The following is a 26,205-nucleotide window of genomic DNA, read 5'->3' on the forward strand; positions in this document are numbered from 1 at the left end:
AATGTCCCTCCTTCTGTCCACCTCTTGCACCAAGGCCTCTAGTGCATCAGCAGAGAACCTTGGTGCATGCACTCTCGCAGGCCTGGTACCAACTCAAATCGGCAGATTGGTGAGGTCCAGTGTGCAGATTGGAGGATGTAGGATTTAGTAGTGCGCAACCTTTATTCAATGTTTTAACACAACTCATCAGTTTGTAAACATAGGGACGGGAGCTGCATTTGTGTTTTGCATGGGCGATGTCTGATCTCCGTTCAGACTGCGTGCCAACAGCAGACTGTTATTTTCAGCAAATAACAGGTAACAGCTACCTTTAAGAGACTTTAAAGAGATAGCCTGCCTTTAAGAGATTGGGGCTGCCCCTGCTGGTGGGACGTGCGAATTGCATTGAATCCTCGTGTCAACGCTGATTCGGAACGCTGCTTGATGGTAAGTCCTCAGGCCTCACAAAAGTCTCGTCCTGCCTGCGCAATAGCCATTGGGAGCGGGTAATAGCGGATCGCACTACCCCCGCCCAGTAATAGGCCCTATCCAATTTTTCCTCCTAAGAGTCAACCACACATACATATTGTGGGATTGGAGTTTTTTTTTATTCGTTCATGGGATGTGGGCGTCGCTGGCAAGGCTGGCATTCATTGCCCCATCCCTAATCGCCCTTGAGAAGGTGGTGGTGAGCCGCCTTCTTGAACCGCCGCAGTCCGTGTGTTGAAGGTTCTCCCACAGTGCTGTTAGGAAGGGAGTTCCAGGATTTTGACCCAGCGACGATGAAGGAACGGCGATATATTTCCAAGTCGGGATGGTGTGTTGCTTGGAGGGGAATGTGCAGGTGGTGTTGTTCCCATGTGCCTGCTGCCCTTGTCCTTCTAGGTGGTAGAGGTCATGGGTTTGGGAGGTGCTGTCGAAGAAGCCTTGGCGAGTTGCTGCAGTGCATCCTGTGGATGGTACACACTGCAGCCACTGTGCGCCCAATGGTGGGAATGACCTCTATAGTCAAAGGATCATAACCAGTAACCATAAAATGCAGCAGGAACCTCAGCATCTTCCATTTTTAAAGAAAGGAGTACTTGCAATCCTCTTGATGATCCTTTCCTTTGCTGAGAACTTTTCTGAAGCTCATCAAAGACTTTTCAGCATAGAAGGAAGTTGCTCGCCTCCATATCTGACCTACCCACTGCAATCCCATGGCGCTGCTCCTTCCCCATAGCTTTAATTAATTTTTCTTCAGGCGTTTACAAATTTTTTTTAAATGTCATGATTTGACGAGGTTTCAGTAGACAGCAGTGTACCGTGGAAGAATTTATTTACCCTAAGGGAAGGGAGGAGTGCTCTCCTTTGTTCCACACCATGACTCAACAAACTTGCCTGTTATGATTCAGAAATTGCTTCTCCACAAAAGGAACAACTGCAGTTGGGAATAACTGTGCCACGATTTCTGCTTTCAGTTTGCACAAATAGTACATTTTTAAGCCGAAACAGAAATTTAGCCAAATCAGTGACTAGTGAGATGCCAGTGGGGTGGCATGGTTGGCCTGGTACAGGTGATGCCAATAACTAAATGATGGACTCCTGTTTCACCTCCCCATCCCCACCCCCCCCAACCCCGATTAGGGGTTGCCAACCCTCCAGGTTTGTTCTGGAGTCTGCAGGAATTAAAGATTAATCTCCTGGACACTGCTGCGAGCAACTCTGGAGAAAAATCATAGGGGCATTAAAAAAAATAGGTTTTTTTCATTTTCTTTGGACTCTTGTTTATCCATTGTAAAAAAATATTGGGGGCGGGGGGAGGCTGTTTGACTGATGGTCAAGAATCATCCATTCGGCCAACTAAGAGTCTGTTGTGAGGTTGGATGTGTTGGGTGACCAATGGCGAGAGTGTGGGGGTGGGGCGGTTGGAGGTGGGAGGTCATGTGATGAAACCTCCAGGAATACATCCAACCACGGGTGGCAAGCTTACCCCCGAATCAGGTGATCCATTCCAATTTACAGTATTGAAAGGGAAACATGCTCAACCTTCCCAAAAGCTTTAATTTTATCCATTTTAAAGACAAGTATATCCTCTTGATTTGGAGGAGGAGGGGGAGCACGAACCCACGGGCAGAGCAGCAGCTCACCTGGCTGCTCATGAGGCCAGGGAGTCACTCGTATGTGAACGGTTCTCGTAAGATCAGAAAGTGAGAAGAGTCCAGTCCTCACACCACCTGGAAAGAGCAGCGCCAACACCAGCAGCCCCCACCCCCCTCCCCCCGCACCAAACAGTCCTGTAACTACACATACATCCACTGTAAAGTGACCCACTGGGTGGCATCAAGTGTCACCGTTCATGATGAAGCACATGAAAGGACGTTATCACAAAAGCCAGTCAAGAATGGGCAAGATGTAGCAGTAGTGGTGAGAATGGTAACATTTAATGTGACTTTAACAGAAATGAAAAACATGACAGTCTGTCAGACACCCTTGTGCATACTCTTCGTGCTCACAAATCCTTAGCCTTTCTCTTCCTATCGCTTCTATGTGGTGCATCCCCTGTGGCTGCAGCAGAGGTAGTGGCAGGTTGCTCATGTTCATGCCCTGACTGCTTAGATGCTTTGGGCCTATGCCCTCTGGGTTTTGGAGCCCGTGAGGGCCCCTCCAAAGACTGCTCCACCTGCACCTGTACAGGTGCAGACTCGACCACCTGGAGAGGAGGCAGCATTGCGGGTAGTGGTTGAGAGGGGGGCAACAAGTGAGAGGTGGGAGCGCTTTGAGTGGCGTCCCCACTTCCATGTCCCCTTTCGCCATCATCCCTCTCCTGGGCCAGGCCCACATCACTCCTACCACCCTGCTGGACAACTGTTTGGAGGACATGTGTGATGCCTTGTAAGGCCACTTCTAAAGTATCTGTCAGCCTGTTTATGGCGGCAGAATATTGTTCACCCTGAGTCCGCGTGGCCGTTGTCAGCTTTCAGCTCAATCAAGCGTATTTGTACCTTCAGTCCCTTCCATCCAGGTCACATGTAGAGTAGATTAAAGTCAAGTGATTTGTTTGTCCCGTTAACCAGTGGGTATTGGATGGATAGCAGCCGATTAGTGGAGGGGCTGGGGCGGATTAGTGGAGGGGCTGGGGCGGATTAGTGGAGGGGCTGGGGCGGATTAGTGGAGGGGCTGGGGCGGATTAGTGGAGGGGCTGGGGCGGATTAGTGGAGGGGCTGGGGCGGATTAGTGGAGGGGCTGGGGCGGATTAGTGGAGGGGCTGGGGCGGATTAGTGGAGGGGCTGGGGCGGATTAGTGGAGGGGCTGGGGCGGATTAGTGGAGGGGCTGGGACGGATTAGTGGAGGGGCTGGGGCGGATTAGTGGAGGGGCTGGGGCGGATTAGTGGAGGGGCTGGGGCGGATTAGTGGAGGGGCTGGGGCGGATTAGTGGAGGGGCTGGGGCGGATTAGTGGAGGGGCTGGGGCGGATTAGTGGAGGGGCTGGGGCGGATTAGTGGAGGGGCTGGGGCGGATTAGTGGAGGGGCTGGGGCGGATTAGTGGAGGGGTTGGGGCGGATTAGTGGAGGGGCTGGGGCGGATTAGTGGAGGGGTTGGGGCGGATTAGTGGAGGGGCTGGGGCGGATTAGTGGAGGGGCTGGGGCGGATTAGTGGAGGGGCTGGGGCGGATTAGTGGAGGGGCTGGGGCGGATTAGTGGAGGGGTTGGGGCGGATTAGTGGAGGGGTTGGGGCGGATTAGTGGAGGGGTTGGGGCGGATTAGTGGAGGGGTTGGGGCGGATTAGTCAAGAGTTTCAGATGATATCACAACAGTGAAGATTTTAATAACCTGAATGACCTGGGTGAATTGCTGTCACCCCATCCTGTATTGTTTGAACTGATTTTTTTAAAGTGCCTCCTGCTTCTTCTGTTCAGTAATTGCACAGGATCTCTGATTTTTCAATCAATGAACTTCAAAGGAATTGACTATCTTCTTTAAAACGTTTTTTTTAAAAATCATTATTGCACACTATGGAGAATGTGCCCCCCACCCAGGTATGCTATTGTATGCTTCGACAGGCCTTCTGCTCCAGTTTAAAGCTATATATATGTCTTTATTTTTGTTCATTCACACAGCGGATTAGTTCATCATCCAGTATAAACAGCACTGCATCCTCAATGATGGATTCCCAGGGAAGCTCTCGCAGTCTAGGTGAGTACTGTCCTCGAAAGCAATGAGAAACGACTCCACCTCTATCTATTTCAGAGAGTGGTTCTATGAGACCAAGATGGCTGTTTAGCCTCACTGCTGGGATAAAGGAATTCTACCCCTTCATTATCTACACTGCAGGTTTGCCGGGATGTTAAGTGGGACTTTTATTGAGTTAGCTAATCTCTCTCTCTCTCTCCCCCTCTCTCAAAGAAATTTTCATAACAATAACAGTTCAGGCACCAGCTTCCCTCATGGTTCCCCCGCCACTCCCAACCAAACACACACACACACACACACACACACACAAACACACTACCCCTTATCTGTACAATCCAAACACCCATCTTCAGCCACAGCACTTGTTTCTCCACTTGGATCCCAGCTCTTTTGTGCCCAATTGTGCTCAATCAGGCTGGCTGCTGGGTGCGAAACCCGGAAGAGGCTTTGATTGGCCTCATTAGGGTTGCAGTAACCCGCCTACTTCCCTTCCGGGTTTGGCGCCCGCAAATCAACCCCCCTTCCCCGGACTCTTCCCACCAGCATATTAAAATTGTGCCCATGGTGTCACAGTTACTACTCTAACCTGGCAAGATCAGAGTCATTGGGGTGGATTTTAAGCAACCTGGCCTGGCTGGAACGGCGTGTGGGAGGCGTTAAAATCACCCCCCTTAACCCCCCCATTCCCGTCGGCTGGGCATTTGGGCCCTATAGCTCCCCTTACTTGCTCGCTTGGCTGGAGGTTCAGAGGAGAGAGTAAAGCATGGTGGTTAATGGTGACCTGACAATGAAAGGTACACAACAATAATATTCCATAGAAGATCTGATCTCCTCATTGTGTCTGAGCAATAGCTCCGTGGGCTAAAGACAGTTAAAGACATTGTGGCAGGCGTTATTTAAATCAGGTCCTATTTTTTATCTCTTCTTCTCTCCTCCCCACCCCCCTTACTGGCTTAAAGAGAAAGTGAAAAGTATGAATCTTCCTCCCACCTTCAGTGAAGAGCACTGTTACAGAATAGAATCATAGAATCATAGAAGTTACAACATGGAAACAGGCCCTTCGGCCCAACATGTCCATGTCGCCCAGTTTATACCACTAAGCTAGTCCCAATTGCCTGCATTTGGCCCATATCCCTCTATACCCATCTTACCCATGTAACTGTCCAAATGCTTTTTAAAAGACAAAATTGTACCCGCCTCTACTACTGCCTCTGGCAGCTCATTCCAGACACTCACCACCCTTTGAGTGAAAAAATTGCCCCTCTGGACCCTTTTGTATCTCTCCCCTCTCACCTTAAATCTGTGCCCCCTCGTTATAGACTCCCCTACCTTTGGGAAAAGATTTTGACTATCGACCTTATCTATGCCCCTCATTATTTTGTAGACTTCTATAAGATCACCCCTTAACCTCCTACTCTCCAGGGAAAAAAGTCCCAGTCTGTCTAACCTCTCCCTGTAAGTCAAACCATCAAGTCCCGGTAGCATCCTAGATTTCTTTAGGTTACTGGACCTTGGCTTTTAAGCGGTTTTTAACTCTATTGCTATGATAGGAACAGGAGTAGGCCATTCAGCCCCTCGAGCCTGCTCTGCCATTCAGTTAGACCATGGCCTTAGCTCCATATCCCTTTATACTCTTACCCAACAAAAAGCTATCGTACACTAAATGGTAACCCAGAAAATGTTTGTTTTCACCAAGTGGTACTGGCAGTGGATGGCCACGTATACTTAAAGCATTTTTACAAACTAAGGCCTCGATATTAACCCCTCCACAACAAGCGGGAAAGGGTCGGGGTCAGGGGTTAAAAGGTGAAAATACGAGGAACCCAACCTCAATGCTAAGGCGGCGAATACCGGGGGTCCGAGTGTCCTGCCATGGAGAGGCAGGATGCTTAATTAACATTTAAATTGGACTCCTACTGTTAAGATCGGCAGGACCTCCATGTCCCTGGCCTTGCCAGGTTGATCGGCCGTTTTTGGCCTCACCCGTATGCTCCCCGCCTCCCCGTAAATATCGGGGCCTAAATCTCTCTGCCTGGATCTCCTTAATGGAAGTGATCTGGACATTGGGAAGACTATTTCTAGTGGTCCATTTTATGTTGGGACCAGGATTAAACAATCTGGGACCAATGCCAGTATCCTGCATCGTGTACTTTGTATAATTGGTGGCTGTGTCACACTGAGACTTGATGTAGGAGCTTCATTCTCAATGAGAATTTGTAATGCCATAATGACATTGTCACCTCACCACATTGGCAGTACAAGTGACTGGCCAACCAAACTGGCGAATTGGCCAACCATCTCATTGTAACCCTCAAATTTAAGAATTTAAGGTGCCCGGCCCCTGCCAAAGTGGATCTGCCAGAATTTGGGTCTGTTCTTTGCCAGTTGCTGTCGGCACTGTCCATTGCAAACCAGATCATCTGGAGGAGAAACAGAGTGCTCCAGTTTCCTGTGTGTGAAAATCTGCTGAGTTATGGTGTACATTGATTTGTGGATATTAATCTTTTTTAATTCATGGTCTTCTTCAGATGGACTCCCAGATGACTTTGGAAAGCTCAATGTGAAGCTTAGTTACAGTCTGGCAGTGGAACAAATCTGGATCACCGTGGTACAGGTGAGGTCTAACTATGCACCAAGAGAGCTGGAACCTCTATTGTAGTGATGCTATCACTTTATTTCCCTCTCACTTTTCAACCCATCCTCTAGATGACTGTGGCCAACCTGTGGATATCTCCATTGCCGTTGTGAAACTGCTCCATAATTCCTCACAAAGGGAGACCAATCTCATGTTCCTTTACCTCGATTTCACATGAATTTCCACTGAACAGCCCAGTTGGGAAAAACGTTTTTAAAATTACCCAACCAAATCAAACATGTTGACTTGACCAGGTTCAAACTCAGTACCTCATTGTCTGAGAATGGAGTACTAAACAATCTGCCTGTTCTATCTTTCTAGTTCTTGATATCATCCTTTAGTCCATTGCTCTAGTGTCTGCTCATTCATCTTCGTATAAACAATCCACATTTCTCAAGTTAGGAATTCACAAGGAGTTTATGGATTTTGCACTCTAGGAAACAGGGGTTCAGACAGTGACTACAGGGTGGGACTGGGTTAGGTAGCTTTGTGGACTAGACTTGGCCCACGGACTACTGCTGTGCATCTCTAGTGTAAACCTAACATTATTGCTTATGTTTCTATGTGGCTAAATAGATGGGTGCTGATGAAGATTTAAAATGCTTAGACGATGATACAGAATCAGACCATAGCAAAAGCGAAGTGATAGCAGTGACCCAGCTAATTAGATGGGGTTGTGTTTACATGAAGTTTTCCCTACACTTTGTTTCTGAAGAGGGAATGGAATCTTCAAATGCTTCTGTTTCTGAAAAAGAGTTTGTTGCACCATCATTTTCTGAATAAATTCATTGTGCAAAGAACAATGCAGTCCTCTCAATTTTGTTTTGCACTAAAAATGGAATTATCCAATAATTTGAACCAAGCAACATAAATAGCACCACAAAGTGTGAAAAGGTCTGAATTATTAGATTCTTTGAATTAAAAGGAGCATGTAATGTGTGTTTTAGATTGTCATAAAGTGTAATAAGTTAACAATTGTATTCTCATCCTTTAACAGGTTAAAGATTTGTATCTGCACTGCAAACCTACAGAGAAAGTTAATGTTTACCTTAAAGGAATAATAACATTGCCAAAGCCAGTGCACTTCAAATCTTCTGTGAAGGACGGTGCCAGTGTAAGTATTCTTTAACAAATCTATTATGAAGTCCATTCTGTAACTATGCAGTAAGTGTATTTTTGTTACCATATCCCAGCCCGTTCCTGGATTAGTACAAACACAGCCACGATTATATCGGCGTCTAAAGTGACCATTTATCTATCCCGTCTGTCATTGCAATACAGTCATTGCTTTTCACAGAAGATGGTTAGAATCCACTGTGACAAAAACTTTGTTGGAGCAGAATTTATAAATTCTTTTAAAAGGGAATTAGATGGTGGCTTAAAAAAGAGGATTATCGAGGGAATGAGCAGGAGAGTGGGAATAGACTAGCTGGCTCACGTAGAGAAAGACACCAGCGCAGACTAGATGGGCCAAATGCCCTGTGTCATTCTATGATTCTGTGTACTTTGCGCAGAGTAAAATATTAACCTGAACTGAGGGATCATCAAGCTTGTACACATGATTGTCTCAAGTAAGTATATATTTTTTTCAAAATGAATGATTTAAGTCTCAGCTGTGGAAAGTTTTTGTGACCTGCTAACTCAGTGTCCAATCACAGGCATGACCTTTTTTAATATATATTCATTCAATTTATATTTTCATGAAAGAAAGAAGGAAATTGCATTTAAAAAGGATTAAATTTTACAATTTAGCACTCCTGGTGCAGAACTTCACATTAGCAGATGGGGTATCAGGAGTTCCGCAATTAATTTGAATGGATGGAAAGTTATGAAGGCCAGAGGTGCTGACTGCACTCGAATTCCTGATAAACAACATGTGACAGGAGTGCTGAATTGTAACATTTACTTTTATAGTTCCATCCCGTACCATCAGAACACCCCAGAGTGCTTCACAATCATTACATTGTATTGTAAATAAAAATAGAAAATGCTGGAAATACTCAGCAAGCCAGGCAGCATCTGTAGTGAAAGAAACAGAGTTAATGTTTCAGGTCGAAGACCCTTCGTCAGAACTGGAAGAAGTCAAAGATTAAACAGTTTTTAAGCAAGTTTAATCTCCAACTTCTTCCAATTCTGATGAAGTGTCATCACCCTGAAACATTAACTCTGTTTCTTTCTCTACAGATGCTGCCTGACTTGCTGAGTATTCTCAGCAATTTCTGTTTTTATTTCAGATTTCCAGCATCCGCAGTATTTTGCTTGTAACACTATTGTTTTGAAGGGCCATTGTTGTTATGTAAGAAGCAGGGTTCATTTGCTTCAAATTTCCAGTCATGGCCATTCCATTTAACACAAGTATTATTGAGTCTGTGATTTTTTTTTAATGTAATGTACATTGAGATGACCATCATAGTCATCGCGGTTTGCTCATTCAGCTAATTTTGGAAATGGTTTTCAAAGTATTGAGTTGGACTGGAATTCAAAATTTAGCTCAATTGTGAATTTTTAACTTTTGAAATCACAGACAATTGCAGACACCTGCACAGGGAGCAATTTTGACCTATCCCACCCGTCGGGAAACTGACGAGATCCGGTGCAGTGCTGGTTTTACACTCCGACTGATTTTACTCTTTGTTGAAGTCAACAAAGAGTAACATTGGGCGGGATGTAAAACCAGTGTTTCACTTGATCCCATGGGTTTCCCACCCAACAAGTTGGGTTAAATTTACCCCTATGGCTTTCACAACTTATTGGTCAGAGGATTAACTAACCGTTTCCTCTGTGCTTTTCCAGTATTTGATGTTCATGGAAACCTTTGTGTTTAATGTCAAACTGCCTATTCTCCAAACACACGGCCTTGTCATCCAAATTGTGATTCAGACCCCACGGAAGAGGGTCATTGGTGAATGCTCAGTGTCACTCAGAGAGTTGAGCAATGTGGAATCAGACCTCTGGCTGGATATTAATCCACCTTCAAAGATCCCGGTGAGTCTGTCTTTATTATTATTTATTGATCTAGTACTTGGGATTGTGGTATGCTTGTGTTGGGTTTTTACTTGGAGTGTCTCCTATAATGGCTACGTTATGAACTTGAGATGATACGAAGGAGAAACCACATCGTGGTTCCTTCCCTCCTTCACCCCAAAAGCATGGAGTCATTACTGCTCCTCCTTGTACTCTGGCAACATATCAGTAAATAATGGGCACAGAGTCCACAGTCCATTGAAATGAATGGACAGAAACCTGTGGGGAACACTGCAATGATTCCCCAACATGTGCTTCCAACAGGGTAAGAATCTTCAGTAGGAATGAGCATTCATAAAATTGACCCTGATGTATTATGCTGCAACATATGCTTGTATGTGAGGGAGGAGTGAGCAAATGAGTAAAGCATGAATATCAAAGGTTGATACCAGCCACGAACTTGGTGGAAGCCTCCAACTCTACTCAGTCAGGGTTTGCAGAATCTAAACGTAATTGCTCCTCACACTGTAATACCTTTATGCCACACAGGGTATTTTGGAAAGGGATTGAGTAATCAGTTTCTCTGTCCTGGTGATGCAGTTCTATCATTTTATTGGTGGTGTTCAAAGCCAGCCTCGAGCCGTCTCACTCTTATGCTTCAACTTTGGCTCCTGCCTCTCACCCCAGTTAATGGTTTGTGCGCTGCAGATGTGTTGTGCGCTGCAGATGTGTTGTGCGCTGCAGATGTGTTGTGCACTGCACATTCTTCCTTCTGAATCTGCCAGTGACTTTATTCTTCCATTGGAAGCTCCTTAAAGTGCATCATAGAATAATCTGAGCCCATCATTCTTCAGTTATTTGCCATTTGATCAGTTGGGAAAAAAAACAGCTCGGAATGGCAATTTTTCCCTCAAAGTTGCTTGCATCTCCAAAGTAGGGAGGCAGAGGATAGAAAGTGAGATTAAAATTAATGAGAAACATAGCTTAGAAAAGGTATAATATAGTATATTAGAGTAAAATGTAAAAATAGAGGAACAAAACAAAAGAGGGATGGGGTGAGAATGAGTCACGTGCTTGAATTAATTTTAATTTTTTGTAAAATTGTAATATTTTAATAATTTCAAAGTTAATACAGTAATGGCGTCCCTTGTGTTGAAGTAGATGAGTTGCTTTACATTAGTATTTTTAGTGTTCCAGTAGATGAGCTGAAAACTTACAAAATAAGTTGGCCCAGGGAGCGGGGGCCTGAAGCTGCTGTTAATCTGAAAGGTCTTTTATATTTGTCTCTTCAGTTGGCATCTGTGAGCCCGCTCCCAAAATTAATGCTGTTTAAATTCAGTTTAAACTACAGGCCAGCAGACCCAAGTCTCAAGGAATCTAATTTAAAAGGCTAGAAAAACACGGCCTCAGATTAACGATTAATGCAGTTTGCCTTGGAGCATGAAGGACTTGGCGTCTGGTCGATAAATGAAAACTGGTGCTTTTTCTTTTCATTCCAACAAGAGCCGTGTCCCAAGGCACAGCCCATAAAAATCACTTGAGATTCACTTGGGGCACAGCAGGAGGGCTCGAGTCAGTCAGATTGACGGTTACTTATTATTTATTTAGCTGCCTCAGATTCTCTTTTGACTTTGTTCCGGGTCATAGAAACAGGTGGGGAAGTTTGTGCAATCGTTTAAGTCTCCAAATTTTCAAAACCCACCTAGAAATTCATTTCTAAATTATTGTGTATAATGGAAAACAGGAGGTAAATTGTAACTTGTTTTTTTGTTGTTTTACCTTGTTTTTACAGTTACCTGGCTGTCTGCTAAAGTATAAGTTGTTTTCTTTTATTGTTTCTCTTCACCCAGACCTGTCATGCACTTCTGCGAATAGGAACCTGTTTCCAAGCTGTCAGCAATCGGATCCAGCTGCAAATCCTGGAAGCACAGAACCTGCCGAGTTCCTCCACACCTCTGACATTAAGTAGGTGCTAATGCAGACTTAACATTCTCTATCAAGTCCTCAAAATGTTTGTCACGGAGATTATAAACGTTTGGATTAGTCAAATTTAAAATACCCGGGGGATAGAAATTCGGGCGCATCCATTTTTGGGCACGGGGTGGGGGTGGGGGGGCACTGGGTACAATCCCTGCGCCTGAATGGTGTGTCCCGAGGCTCCCCTGATATTGGGCCTTGCTTGGACCTCATTTAACATCAAGCCGGCGGCCCTTGGGTAAGTGAAAGTCGGAGATTTGGGGTGGGGGATTTGGAGGCCGGGGTGGGAGTTGGGAAAGGGCAAAAGGCCCAACACCTGTTCCAGGCATGGGCACCGTACGAGGATATTTTTCCATTCCCAATATGTCAAGCAGTGCACTTCTGGTCGGAAATTTGTGCCTGATTCCCACCCGCCATATTGGAGGCTTAGTAGGCCAGTTAGTGCCCGAGAGACGGGCGGTGCGTGGACGAATTTATAAACCATGGTTTGCAGAATAATGAATCTTTCTTGTAAGATCAGACAAAACGCATAATGTAAAATTCATCATGGTACAACTTTTGAAACAGGTTGATGTGTAGAAACAAAAGATTTGTTCTCATAGATTGCTTTCGTTATATAATAAACAGTGGCTGATATTCTCCTGGAATGTAAAGGGGTAAATATTTCTGTTCCACTGGCACGCTGTGATGTGCTGTACCTCAGCATTATTTATCTTACGATGTGACCTAAATGTGACTTGCTTGAGAACACTCTTGTTCTGGATATTAACAGGGTCCCTAGTTATTAGGAATTGTAATTCCACTCAAACAAAACAACCATTGTATATTGTGTTGGAGTCTGCTATAGCTTGGTATTTAAATGATTGCAGGCTGCTTGAACTTTATTTACTCTGTAATTTCTCAGGCAGTGTGCTTTTCTTGGAATTGCACAGGATAGCAACTTAGTAATTACATAGCATTTACAGCACAGAAACAGGCCATTCGGCTCAACAAGTCTGTGCTGGTGTTTATGCTCCATATGAGCTTCCTCCCACTGTACTTCATTCAACCCTATCAAAATATCCTTCCATTCCTTTCTTCCTCATGTGTTTATCTAGCTTCCGCTTAAATGCATCTATGCTATTTGCCTCAACTACTCCATGTGGTAGCAAGTTCCACATTCTAGCCACTCTGAGGAAAGAAGATCTCCTGAATTCCTTATTGGATTTATTGGTGACTATCTTATATTTATGGCCCTTAGTTTTAGACTCCCCCACAAATGGAATCATCTTTTCCACATCTACCCTATCAAAACCCTTCGTAATCTTCTAGAGAACAGAGCCTCAGCTTGTTCAGTCTTTCCTGATAACCACTTTATTCTGGTATCATCCTCGTAAATCTTTTTGCACCTTTTCCAGTGTCTCTATATCCTTTTTGTAATATGGAGACTCTGAGCACGGTGCTCTGAGCACTCTAACTGAGCGCGGTGCTCTGAGCACTCTAACTGAGCGCGGTGCTCTGAGCACTCTAACGGCGCGCGGTGCTCTGAGCACTCTAACGGCGCGCGGTGCTCTGAGCACTCTAACTGAGCACGGTGCTCTGAGCACTCTAACGGTGCTCTGAGCACTCTAACGGCGTACGGTGCTCTGAGCACTCTAACTGAGCACGGTGCTCTGAGCACTCTAACGGCGCGCGGTGCTCTGAGCACTCTAACGGCGCGCGGTGCTCTGAGCACTCTAACGGCGCGCGGTGCTCTGAGCACTCTAACGGCGCGCGGTGCTCTGAGCACTCTAACGGCGCGCGGTGCTCTGAGCACTCTGAGCACGGTGCTCTGAGCACTCTAACGGCGCACGGTGCTCTGAGCACTCTAACGGCGCACGGTGCTCTGAGCACTCTAACGGCGCACGGTGCTCTGAGCACTCTAACGGCGCACGGTGCTCTGAGCACTCTAACTGAGCGCGGTGCTCTGAGCACTCTAACGGCGCGCGGTGCTCTGAGCACTCTAACGGCGCACGGTGCTCTGAGCACTCTAACGGCGCACGGTGCTCTGAGCACTCTAACGGCGCGCGGTGCTCTGAGCACTCTAACGGCGCGCGGTGCTCTGAGCACTCTAACTGAGCGCGGTGCTCTGAGCACTCTAACTGAGCGCGGTGCTCTGAGCACTCTAACGGCGCGCGGTGCTCTGAGCACTCTAACGGCGCGCGGTGCTCTGAGCACTCTAACGGCGCGCGGTGCTCTGAGCACTCTAACGGCGCGCGGTGCTCTGAGCACTCTAACGGCGCGCGGTGCTCTGAGCACTCTAACTGAGCGCGGTGCTCTGAGCACTCTAACGGCGCGCGGTGCTCTGAGCACTCTAACGGCGCGCGGTGCTCTGAGCACTCTAACGGCGCGCGGTGCTCTGAGCACTCTAACGGCGCGCGGTGCTCTGAGCACTCTAACGGCGCGCGGTGCTCTAATTAGAATAAAAGGATGACCATCTAAACTTTTTTTTTATTCGTTCATGGGATGTGGGCATCGCTGGCGAGGCCAGCATTTATTGCCCATCCCTAATTGCCCTCGAGAAGGTGGTGGTGAGCCGCCTTCTTGAACCGCTGCAGTCCGTGTGGTGAAGGTTCTCCCACGGTGCTGTTAGGAAGGGAGTTCCAGGATTTTGACCCAGCGACGATGAAGGAACGGCGATATATTTCCAAGTCGGGATGGTGTGTGACTTGGAGGGGAACGTGCAGGTGGTGTTGTTCCCATGTACCTGCTGCTCTTGTCCTTCTAGGTGGTAGAGGTCGTGGGTTTGGGAGGTGCTGTCGTAGAAGCCTAGGCGAGTTGCTGCAGTGCATCCTGTGGATGGTACACACTGCAGCCACAGTGCGCGAGTGGTGGAGAGAGTGAATGTTTAGGGTGGTGGATGGGGTGCCAATCAAGCGGACTGCTTTGTCCTGGATGGTGTCGAGCTTCTTGAGTGTTGTTGGAGCTGCACTCATCCAGGCAAGTGGAGAGTATTCCATCACACTCCTCACTTGTGCCTTGTAGATGGTGGAAAGGCTTTGGGGAGTCAGGAGGTGAGTCACTCGCCGCAGAATACCCAGCCTCTGACCTGCCTTGTAGCCACAGTATTTATATGGCTGGTCCAGTTAAATTTCTGGTCAGTGGTGACCCCCAGGATGTTGATGGTGGGGGATTCTTTTTTTTTATTCGTTCATGGGATGTGGGCATCGCTGGCGAGGCTGGCATTTATTGCCCATCCCTAATTGCCCTTGAGAAGGTGGTGGTGAGCCGCCTTCGGCGATGGTAATGCCGTTGAATGTCAAGGGAAGGTGGTTAGTCTCTCTCTTGTTGGAGATGGTCATTGCCTGGCACTTGTCTGGCGCGAATGTTACTTGCCACTTATGAGCCCAAGCCTGGAAGTTGTCCAGGTCTTGCTGCATGCGGGCTCGGACTGCTTCATTATTTGAGGGGTTGCGAATGGAACTGAACACTGTGCAAGTTATTTATGTCCCCCTCTGGCTAGCTCTAAAATAAAGAATAAAAGATGATGATAGGAAGCAATCCAGAGATGACTAGTGTTGCCAACCCTACAGCATTGTCCTGGAGTCTGCAGGAATTAAAGGTTAATCTCTTGCTCACTGCTGAAAGAAACCGGGGAGAAGAATAATAGGGGCATTACAAAAAACTTTTTTTTTTCATTTTCTTTGAACACTTTCATTTATAAGTTATATAAATAGTTTGATCAGGCGGGAGGGTTGGAGGCAGGAAGTCGTGTGCTGATAAACTCCAGGAATATGTCCATCCAGAGTTGGCAAGTATATAGGTGACTGGGTTCTAAACTTTTTGTTGGAGTTTAGTAAAAGTTCGAAACAGAGACAATCAACTCTATCAAGGTGGATTCTCAACTCATTTGAGTAGCTCACCTGAGAGTGTTACTTGAATGTGCCCTACTTTGATGTTCGCAGGTATTTTCATCTTTGGCACTCCTGGCACAGATCGTTGTGTCCTGGGAGCACATATTGACAATTCACGTAACTTTACGGGATAGAATCCATGGGGAGCAGAAGCCCAAATTATTGTTACATACTTCTGCTCTTGAAGCTCTGTGCCAGGAAGACAAAAATTTCCCCAAAGGATCGATTTCCTGGGTGATTGAAGTGTTTTGGCAATGGGCTGCAGTTCTGACATTTGGGGTGTTCTGAGGGTACAATCTAATGTAACACTTCTTGTAATTTGTGACAAACGTGAGGAGCTCGGACTGCTCAAGCTCATTCTGCTATGTTTCTAACTGTGTGTTTTCCCCACCTAGATTTCTATGTGAAGATAGTGATGGAAACCACGGATGGGCTGTTTGACAAGAAGAAGACTCGTCCTCTGAAATCTGTAAATGGTCAGGTGAAGTGGGGAGAAACATTTCTGTTCCCTGTTATACAAAATAAGATCCATCTCCAGAGAGTCAGTTTCAGCCTGAAACTCTACAGCAGAAGTTCAGTCAGAAGAAAACACCACTTGGGCCAGGTAATGTCTATTATTTCAGTACAGCTGGAACTATTTATGGACAGGAAAAGAGCACATTTCAAGGCTTTGTTCTAAACTCTCTTTATAGCAGAGGGATGGATGTCCAACTGGTAGACCAGGTCTTTAAATGGGGCCCTCCTGGCATTTACACTTAGGCTTCTCTTTTGGGGTAGAGGGTAGAATTATATTTCCTGAGAGTAGGTGGAGTGGGGGAGGCGGTGGGCAGAAATTGCCAAGAGAAGCATCCCTTCTTGGACCATTCCAACGAACCTTGTGACCATTTGACTAAGGAGGAAGAATGACTATTTGTCGATATTTTGGAAGGGGCAGATCGATGCACCCTCCCAACTAAAAAGGGATAATATGGATGTAAGGAAGGGATAAGGGAGGGAAGTTACAAGAACATTGTAATATGTAATAAAAGCTGGCACATTTTGTCAGAACATGGCCCTGAATTACTCCACTGAATCAATTCCTTATCTGCTGCAGTTGTTCAACATTTATGGTTTCTTAATTAGCTGCAACAGTTTGGTATGATGGTGAGATTTGTAAGCTATGGGTGCAGTTTGCTTTATCAGCATGTGAAGTGCTGGGATCTTCTGGCACAACTGGGAAATTAACAGTCCTTAATGCTTTTCAGTTGCGTTTCAAAGCCCCAGTGACCAGGTAGTGATGCACTGTAGTACCAAGGTGGTACTGAATGTTAGTCATTTTGACTTCTCCAGATTGGCAACCAGGACTGAATGAAAGATGCCAGTTCCTGCTGATTAGTTTACTGAAAGACTCACTGCTAATATTGCCTTAAGAACTCTCCAGCAACTTTCAATCATCCCAATATCAAGCCAGGTTCAGGTAAAACTAGATTCAGTAGAGTAAATTTACAGCAGTGCTCTGTAAAACTGCAAAAACTTTCTAGAAGAAAACATTTTGATGGCTTTCTTACTAATAGGGAAGGGCAGACGCATTTGTTCCTGCCTGTCGTCACCAATTTCTATTTTAGGTCTTGCTGCAGGGTAAAACTGTTAATGTACATTACAACACTTGACCTCACCCTTTTTAAAAAAAAATCTATTAATCTATAACTTTAAATCTATTTCCTGTACATGGACACATCAATCTCTCAATAGATGTGGGACAGGAAAGGAACTCCTTTTAATTTGGATCTTCTATTCTTTGGCTGTTGGTTTCTGATCTAAATCTCTATTTACAAGCTTCAACTGGAGACAATTTGGGGCCTAATGAGAAGAATTTTGAGGGTTGGGGAAGCCACGATTGGTAAATCACAGGACCTCACTGGAATCAGTTATGCTTCACCAAGTGTCTTGAATTTTTGCTTTACATTTTTCAACCCAAGATTTTTATAACCCTTTAAACTCTGATAAGATCATGACTGGAACACTTTATATTTTAAGTTTCTCTCCAGTGGAGGGAAGCTTAACAAAGCCTGTCTTTCGTTAAGGCTTCACTTAAATATTCAGGTAGCACTGAATACAGTGAACTATTCATTGCTGTGCTCCAGGTAAAATCCTGACTCAGTGGAAGGTGGCAGATGTCAACCATATCGTTTTCACTGTGGCAAACTTTAAACCATTCTTCCTTCAGTTTCCAAAGCTGATTTTCCATTCAGACTTCAAAGAAGTCTTTGTAGGCCAAGGCATCGCAGGTTGCTCCAAGATCAATGAAGGCAAAACCGCTTTGATACCCAAATTAGCATTAAGCCTGAAAAGGCTTGTATTACATACTATTAGTTCAGAACTCTCAAAATTGCATCGACTTTTCTCTTAATGCACCATGGTTAATGCCACATAGTTTATATTCCAGCTGGACCTGTGCTGTAATGCAGACTGTGACATAGTGCCAGATATACTGTAAGGATGCTCTTTCACCCATTAAAGGTCAGAGTGCTTCTGAACTCTAATAAAAAACAGAATCTGGGTTGAAGTATCTGAATTTCAATGAGAAATGCAGTTGGAGAAGAGCCTTGCCTTGTGTTCAGTGCAGTATTGGTTATTTTATAGGAAGAAATTGCCTTTTCTCAACATTTAAGAGTATGTGAAGGATACTTTTGCTTGATCAGGCTCCTACAACAACCAATCATGCACCTAAACCAAAAAAAGGGGCTGTGTTATTTTTTACTGCACCAAATCTGAATCTTCTGATATCGCAGAAATGGATATTGGGACCTCTACTGTTTCGCATTTAGATTAATAGTCTGGACTCAGAAACTCAATGGAAACTGGTCAAATTCAGATAATACAAACTTGTGGAGTGGGAGTGGGGTGTTGGGGGGGGAGGGGAGGCAGGTGAATCTGAAGAGGCAGCCAGAGCCTAAAAAAATGAACTAGGTAAAATCTAGGCGACTGAACAATGGCAGATGAAATTCAGTAGGGACATGGGTAAAGTATTACAAGTTGAAAAGAAAAACAGAGTGGCATTCACTGTGAATGTTGTACAAATAATTAAGGGTGAACTTGAAAGAGATCTACGGGTTTTAGACTTGGCACCTTAACATCTGTTATTGCAGATCAGCAATCAACAAATGAAAAAGGAATGCTCAATTATAGAACCAAATCAATAGAGTGCAAATCAGTGGATGTTATACTGAAACTGTACAGTCTGTTGGACAGATTGTACCTTGTTTATGGTGCTATGCGCCTGGCACTGACTGTGTCCCCTACTGCCTCCCACTGCCTCTTGGGCATATGTTTGGAGGGCCTCTTGCCCCCCTCCTTCTGTCCACCTCTTGCACCAAGACCTCTAGTGCATCATCAGAGAACCTTGGTGCACGTTCACTCGCAGGCCTGGTACAAACTCAGATTGGCAGATTGGTGAGGTCTGGCGTGCAGATTGGAGGATGTGGGATTTAGTAGTGCGCAACCTTTATTCAATGTTTTAACATAACTCAATAGTTTGTAAATATAGGGACGGGACCTGCATCTGTGTTTTACGTGTGCGATGTCTGATCTCTGTTCAGAGTCCGTGCGGACCCGCATCTTATATTTTGCAAATAACAGGTGCAGGCTGCCTTTAAATGGTGCTAGCCACTTGCAATATCGGGGCCCCCCTGCTGGTGAGCAGCCACTCAACAGCGCAGCTAGGCCTGGCAGCTCGCAGATATCAGGTAAATCACCAGGCAGCACGAATGTTACGTGCTGCCTGGTGATTTACCTGATATCCAATATAACCCCCAATGTCTTTCTGTTCTAGTTTCTATCCTTATATTGCCTCTTTAAGGCCAGCCCAGTAGTCATACCTTTATCATGTGACTGACAAACCCTTCCAGGAGCAAACTAAAACTATCGATATTAAAACTATTTTTAAAGACAGTGGGCCCGATATTAGGAGGGCGGTGGGTTGGCAGCGGGGGGTCGACTGGGCGCATGGGTAACGTGCCCAGTGAAATCGGGGTGCTCTGCACGCAATCGCAGCTTGATTGAAGGTACTTACCTGTGCTTCCGGGTTTCGCGCTGCGCAGCGGGCGGACTGCGCATACGCAGCAAAGGCTGTCAGCTGGAGTAGCCCTATTTAAAGGGGCAGTCCTCCACTGACTGATGCTGCAGAAAACAGGCAAAATTACAGCATGGAGCAGCCCAGGGGGAAGGCTGCTCCCAGGTTTAATGGTGCCTCACCCCAAGTCGTTTTGGATGGGGTGAGGAGGAGGGGGAGGACAGAGATCTCCTCCCTGGTGGGTGGGAAGAAGTGGCCCGCTTTTGCCACCAAGAAGGCCTGGCTCGAGGTGGCAGAGGGGGTCACCAGTACCACCAACATATCGCGCACCTGCATACAGTGCAGGAGGCGCTTTAACGACCTAAGTAGGTCAGCCAAAGTGAGTACACGTAGTCTTTCCCCTACACTCCGTCTGCCACATCACCGCCCCCACCCCACATCTCCTTCTGCACTGCCAACACTACTCTATCACATCACCCCTCACACCCACTGAACCCTTATCCTCATCGTACCTGCACTTCCTCACCTCGCCAGTACTCATCCCGCCACTACCACTCAACCCAATCCTCATACAATCTCATGGCTCTATCTCATACTCACCCTCTCATGCATCTCTTTCACAGTCAGCCTCACTCAACCTGCCACCACCTGTGCTGCAGCCACAGGGCATGCATCACATATGTGCAGTAGGAAGCGTAAGGCAAATGTGTCGTGAGCATGAAGGGGATGCACAAGGGTGTTTGAGGGTTTGTCATGGTTTTTACTTATATTTGATTTCTGATAACTCACATTACATATTATATTGTCACCACTACTGCCACGTCTTTGCGAATCTTGTCTGGTTTGTGCAATAATGCCCTTTCCTGAGGATCACCATGAAGACCCACAACTGATGACACCCATTGTGTCACTGCAGAGTGGGTGTCGGTGTATTTGCAGGGCTCTTTTGTGCAGACAACTGAGAGACGTCGGCGATGTCCCCGGTGGCACCCTGGAAGGATGTGAAGGAAAAGTTGTTGAGGGCAGTGGTGACTTTGAGAGCGACAGGTAAGAAGATGGTGCTCGGGCCAGCCGGGAGCAGCTCGGCATAAAGGAGGCTGCAGATGTCCACGCCTACATGTTGAGTGACTCTGAGCCTCCATGTGCACTGGGGTCCAGGAAGCTGAGCCTCGGTTTGTGGACCCTGCGGTGAGGGTAGTGCCTTCTGCGACACATCTCTCTCTGCGGTTGCCCTCCTTCCTGCTGTGCAGGTGGATGTGTCACAGCACTGTTTTGTGGAGCTCTATGTGTCAGAGGTGGACGGCGAGGCTGGTGATGCTGTTCGTCCTCCGAGGAGGTCATGACTGCAGCTAAGGCGGCCCCCATCCGGAAGATGTACGTTTGAGGGGGTCCGCAAGGTAGGTAAATGTGTCTGGAGGCCATACTTTGTCCAAAGTGACAGAGTGGGCTCCTGCAATGAGCGAGGGTCTCCCCCCCCCCTCACCTGTCAAATGGACCGTTGCCGCTGCCACAGGCTGATGGCTGCAACACGTCCATTTGAACTGGGAGTGTTTCCCCCAGTACAGGAAACAGCCACAGTTAATTTCAAAATCCCAGCCCTCCTAAAATATCAGGTCAATCAGGTCTGTAAATGACCTGAAGTACCTAGTTAATTACTTTAAGTGGCATCCCGCCGGCGTTAATTGCTCCGGACCCGCCCCGGGAATCCCCGATTTTCGGAGCCCCCCCCCGCCACGAACGCACCCACTCGGGGGCGCGAAAATCGAGCCCAGTATTTCACATATTTGGGACTGAGCCAGAAAACATCCACAAGGAAGTTCTATAAAATTGGTGATCGCTTTGTTTAACCTTAAATCTAGATCTCCTTTTATACGGAAGCAAGCAATCTGAAAAGGATACAGATTGTCCCTTTTGAGCTTTGAAAAGCCAGGACTTTTCTAATTCGGTGATTAAATGGAGACCCGTAACTTCAGGGAGGTAAAAAAGAGAGAATCCATTTTACTGCTTTCCGTTTAAATGGCGATGAGACAGCAGCTCTCGAGTCCCATGCAAAAGTATCTGAGTTCCCTTGCTTTATGTTGGGTGAGTGGCATCGACGGTGGGACTGCCACACCTCTCCAGCTGATGATTAATTAAAACCGCCTTGAGAAGTTCCTCCTGCCATTCTCCTTTTAGCGTTGCTTGTTGAATGTTTAAATGGCCAGTTGTCCTTCATAGCGTCACTGGTAACATTAAAAGTTTCATGAAGATTGGTAAGACATGCTGGATAACAATTATTTTTGGGGGGGTTCTCTCCATGATTCAATACAGGCGTTTGATTACCAGTAAAGCCTTTGTTACACAGAATATATTTTCTTTGGCAGTCAGCAGAAATACTGACAGGAATTTACTTAAAGGAATGTTCCAGGCTGAAGGTTCACATAAATTAAATCAAATTTAATCAGTCTGGCAAACCTTCCTGTTCGTTTACATCGTTCAAAGACTTGAGAGATGAAGAGCGAGTTAGAGACAGGATGGTTGGATGTAGGAGCTGGAAATGGCTTATTTGAGGAGCAGGTTATTACCGCAGTCTTGAGTATGAGGGACAGAGCACGTGGAGAGGGAGCTTTTGATGATGTCAGTGAGCACCGAGCAGAGGAGGGGCTGGAGGGAGAAGAATGGTCTTGATATTTGAGTCAGGGAAATCCATGTGCTTCTCTCATTTGATGTTGGAATTGAAAATGGGAAGATCGGAGGCGGGGGGGGGGGGGGGTTGGAGTAGGCAGTTCATAATCCAGAGGAGGAGCTTCCTGTTGTCCTTCCCCCTCCTGGATAATTCTGGAGCACTGAGAAGATCTGGATGAGGAGAGGGAGGTGCAGTATCGCTTTAGGTTATAGAACCAGATCTGATGGTCAACAATCAGGCCGGCTGTGCTCTAGTCACACTACAACCTGTGATACTCAGAATCACGGATACAGAAGTGGTTCTGGGGGTTAGAAACAGCGAGGGACTTGGACCTGCCAAGGGCATCGAAGGCAGAGGCAAGGAAGCTGCTGAGCATCTGTGTCGAGTTGGGTGTTGGGCAAGAGGAGGAGAAATTGGGAATTTATTTTAGAGGACTAGTTTCTTTGAAGAGGTGGAGGGTAACTATAAAGGGGTTTCAGGCTGTTAGTGGATGCAGTGCAATCCTCTACAGTATTCCCATTCATGGCTTAGGAATCAGGAAAACCTCAGAGTCTTTTTTCTCCCCCCCCCCCACAGTGTCCTTGTTCATCAATGATCAAAAGACCTACTTACCAGGAGGAAGTGATTTGGACCAGGAGCAGAAAGACAATTGAAGTAAACAGGCACTGCGAAAATGAGCCATAGAGATGGAAAAAAAACAATGTATTTCCAAATCCAACCCTAGAAACCCAGAATTCAGACGGGTATTAGCTAAAGGGAATTCTTCTAATTCTCACCCTTTCTGCTTTCTCCTTCTTCCCCCTCCCCGCAAAAACAGAAGCCTTGAACACAGTATTAACAATGCAATTTATTTCCCAGCCAATAGGTCACGTATTAGACCCTCAAGGGCTACATGTCGCAGGAATCTTTGAGCTAGTTGCCACAGTTGGGATCAGCTTTGTCTGCCCCTTGCACCTGCGGGGATTGAAAAAGTGAGATGGGCCTTCTGGCTTCCTAGGCACCAAATCTGCTGTGACTTCATCTTTAGTGATATCTGTAACAATGGAGAGGTCAGTGGGCCCTGCTCACCCTTACTGCCTGAAAGAGGCTCTGTATGATGAGGAATGGCCTCGAGTAGAGAAAAAAATAGGCCGACTCCTGTCAACCTTTAACCCTGGGTGTCCATTCCATTTTAAAAACCTTTTACTTTTGGTGCTTTTTTTATATATGAAATGTGTGGCTGGGGAAACTACAGCTGGTAAATCCAGGCCCAGGATCAATTTAATTAGAATGGACTCGTCTCTTTTATTTGTTGGTAACAATTCAGTTGTTTAAATTGATATAAACCGATTTGTTTGACTGTGACCCGTGTGCTTTTAATTTTTAGGTTGTGATCGGGTGGGACAGCAGTGGAGAGGCTTTGGAACAATGGCAAGATATGAGCGCCAACCCAGAGAAAGTTGTTGTCAAGTGGCACAACCTGAACCTCACCTGAAGCCACAGCACGTAGCTGAGCTGCGCCTGTCCCAATCGGACTTGCGACGCAAAGAACTGGGACTGAACTATGAACTGTGTCTTATCGCATCTTTTTATAAGTAGATTCATGGGGAATGTTAGCATGGTAAAGTTGCATTCTTGATTGTAAAACGTAGACCTTCTTGAATACAAATGGCAAAGTAGCTCGTTGGAGTGCATTATGGGACAGTGATTGAGGGTACCTAGTGATCTGTGAGAGTGATTTCCGAACCCTCTCAAACTGTCTTATGCGCTCAAGACTGTATAATATACACAGACCTAATGCTTACCATTGCCTTCATTTCATATCACGGCAGACAGCCAGTGAAAGCTTCCTTCGTTCATTACATCAACTGAGTAACAGCGGACAACACAATATAAATAATAGCTTCGAAAAAACAGCACTTTTATATAAGTGAAATAGAGACCCTCAATTTAAGTCTTTCAGCTTTAAGCACAACTTGGGCATAAATTGCACGACTCGAGTATTCTGGAGATCAAAGACTTGAAGAGACTTATTAATGAATAAGAAGATTCCCACGTTAAGGAGCAGTCAGATGTTTATTGTTACAACTGATGCAATGTTATCTGTCAGGTGGGATATTTAGACGATGACTGCAAATAGAAAATGAAGAATCTAATCTGAGCAATGCTCAGTGCTTTCCATACATGCTATTTGAATCTGATATAATCGTTGTTCTATAAGTAAAACAAAATAGCCAGTTTCTCTGAGTGTCTTATCAGTGATATGGGCATATTTTCTACCAGCTGTTTTTTGCGTTTTAAATGCTCCCTTCAGGTTAGAAGCTGTCCATTTGAAACAACTGTTGATATTTTGATTTTGCTGCTGATGTGAAAATGAATGATGAATATTTCTGGATTCTTTATCTCCAGCTTGTATTTGTATGTTTTTACGTTTATGCTGCTATCTGTACACAATTTGATACTGGATTTCCCTAGCTCTTGGACAAGGTAAATTAACTGAATGGCACCACTGGATGCACGTATGCGTACAATTTGCACGCATATGCCTGTACATTTTTGGCTGTACATTTTTGGCTGTACTTTTTCACGTGTATACCAGTGCAACTCATGCAAGATATGTGGTCCTGGAACACAGCTGTATCTGTCGACAGTGTTCAGATAGTGCTGGGAGATGGAGAGTGCATTTCCCTGCACCAAATTCCACTTCTGAGAGCCACCCAGACCTAAAATGTACACATCAGGATGAACGTACAGCTAATTAAATGTTTTGTGTGTGTTTTCAGGAGGGAGGAAGCGGGAATGGTTCCATCCCATTCTTGAGATGGGAACTCCACTTCTTTCCACTTTGATGGAAACGAGAATCGGACAGGGTATAGAATAGGCAGCCAATCTGTTACCGCCCACTTACCACCTGGCGTTAAACGTGAAACTTCACCCACTTGTGTCAGAATTAATTGTGCTCTTAATTCACTAGAAGTGAAGGCTAGCTATGTCTGAATTTATGCTATTTGCACTTCTCCATATGTGTATGGACTACATGAAGAAGCTTAAATCCATTTTATTTGCAAATGTAAAATTTTAAATATTTCAAAATATTTTTTCTTTCTCTCTTAATGACAGTAACTGGATCTGCATCCGGGAGCAGTTTTGTTCAGTTGGAGTAAAGATTTGGGTTAATGAAGAGATGAAATGTATAAACTGTACTGTGAAATGGCTTGGCTTTATATTGTTCTATTTATATATTACACATAGAATCATAGAAAGGTTACTGCACGGAAGGAGGCCATTCAGCCCATCGAGTCTCTGCTGGCTCTACGCAAGAGCAATCCAGCTAGTCCCACTCCCCCGCCCTATCCCTTACACAGCTTATATTAATTCCCCCTCGGAAAACAGTAGAAAACAAAAAGGCCTTTTCAGCTCAGTTACAGCAGCTCCACAGTAACAGAAAGTGGAAAGGAACCTATATTGTTAAGGATAAGTTAGAAATGTCAAACTTCTGTGAGAGAAGAAAAGAAAGAACTTGCATTTATATAGCACCTTTCACGACCTCAGAATGTCCCAAAGTGCTTCTGAAGTGTAGCCACTGATGTAAAGTAGGAAACATTACTACATTCATATAGAGAGTGAATCATGTTTTAGTGCTGGGTGGGATTTTAAAACATAAGAATGAACAGGTCACATTTTTTCTTTCCACAGAGCAAATACCATTTGCCGTGTATGGGACTCTGCTGAGAGAAGTGACTAATCATGAGTAAATCATACATGAAGATAACACTTTTCGTGACTGCCTAGTCTAATCCTCCAAACTTCCAGAATATCTGTTTCCTATTACAGCCTACACCACTCAGCCCTGACCTCTTCCATCCCACAGATGTCAAGTCCATAGTCCAGTAGCCCATAAATTATGATTCA

The 26,205-nt window shown here is 45.6% G+C and overlaps 1 protein-coding gene across 4 annotated transcripts in view; it reads left to right on the forward strand.

Moving 5' to 3' along the window:
- Nucleotides 1-25,508, forward strand: part of LOC137326675 (tandem C2 domains nuclear protein) — a 56,315-nt gene extending 30,807 nt beyond the window's left edge. For all 4 annotated transcript variants that reach the window (XM_067991981.1, XM_067991984.1, XM_067991985.1 and 1 more), the window contains 7 exons: nt 4,078-4,153; nt 6,679-6,764; nt 7,783-7,899; nt 9,579-9,770; nt 11,600-11,714; nt 15,994-16,202; nt 23,681-25,508. In XM_067991981.1, the coding sequence (XP_067848082.1) occupies nt 4,078-4,153; nt 6,679-6,764; nt 7,783-7,899; nt 9,579-9,770; nt 11,600-11,714; nt 15,994-16,202; nt 23,681-23,788 (903 nt within the window). In that variant the 3' untranslated portion in view covers nt 23,789-25,508. The remainder of the gene's footprint in view (nt 1-4,077; nt 4,154-6,678; nt 6,765-7,782; nt 7,900-9,578; nt 9,771-11,599; nt 11,715-15,993; nt 16,203-23,680) is intronic.
- Nucleotides 25,509-26,205: the final 697 nt, after the last annotated feature.

The sequence above is a fragment of the Heptranchias perlo genome, chromosome 10 (assembly GCF_035084215.1).
Source record: "Heptranchias perlo isolate sHepPer1 chromosome 10, sHepPer1.hap1, whole genome shotgun sequence".
Classification (NCBI taxonomy): domain Eukaryota; kingdom Metazoa; phylum Chordata; class Chondrichthyes; order Hexanchiformes; family Hexanchidae; genus Heptranchias; species Heptranchias perlo.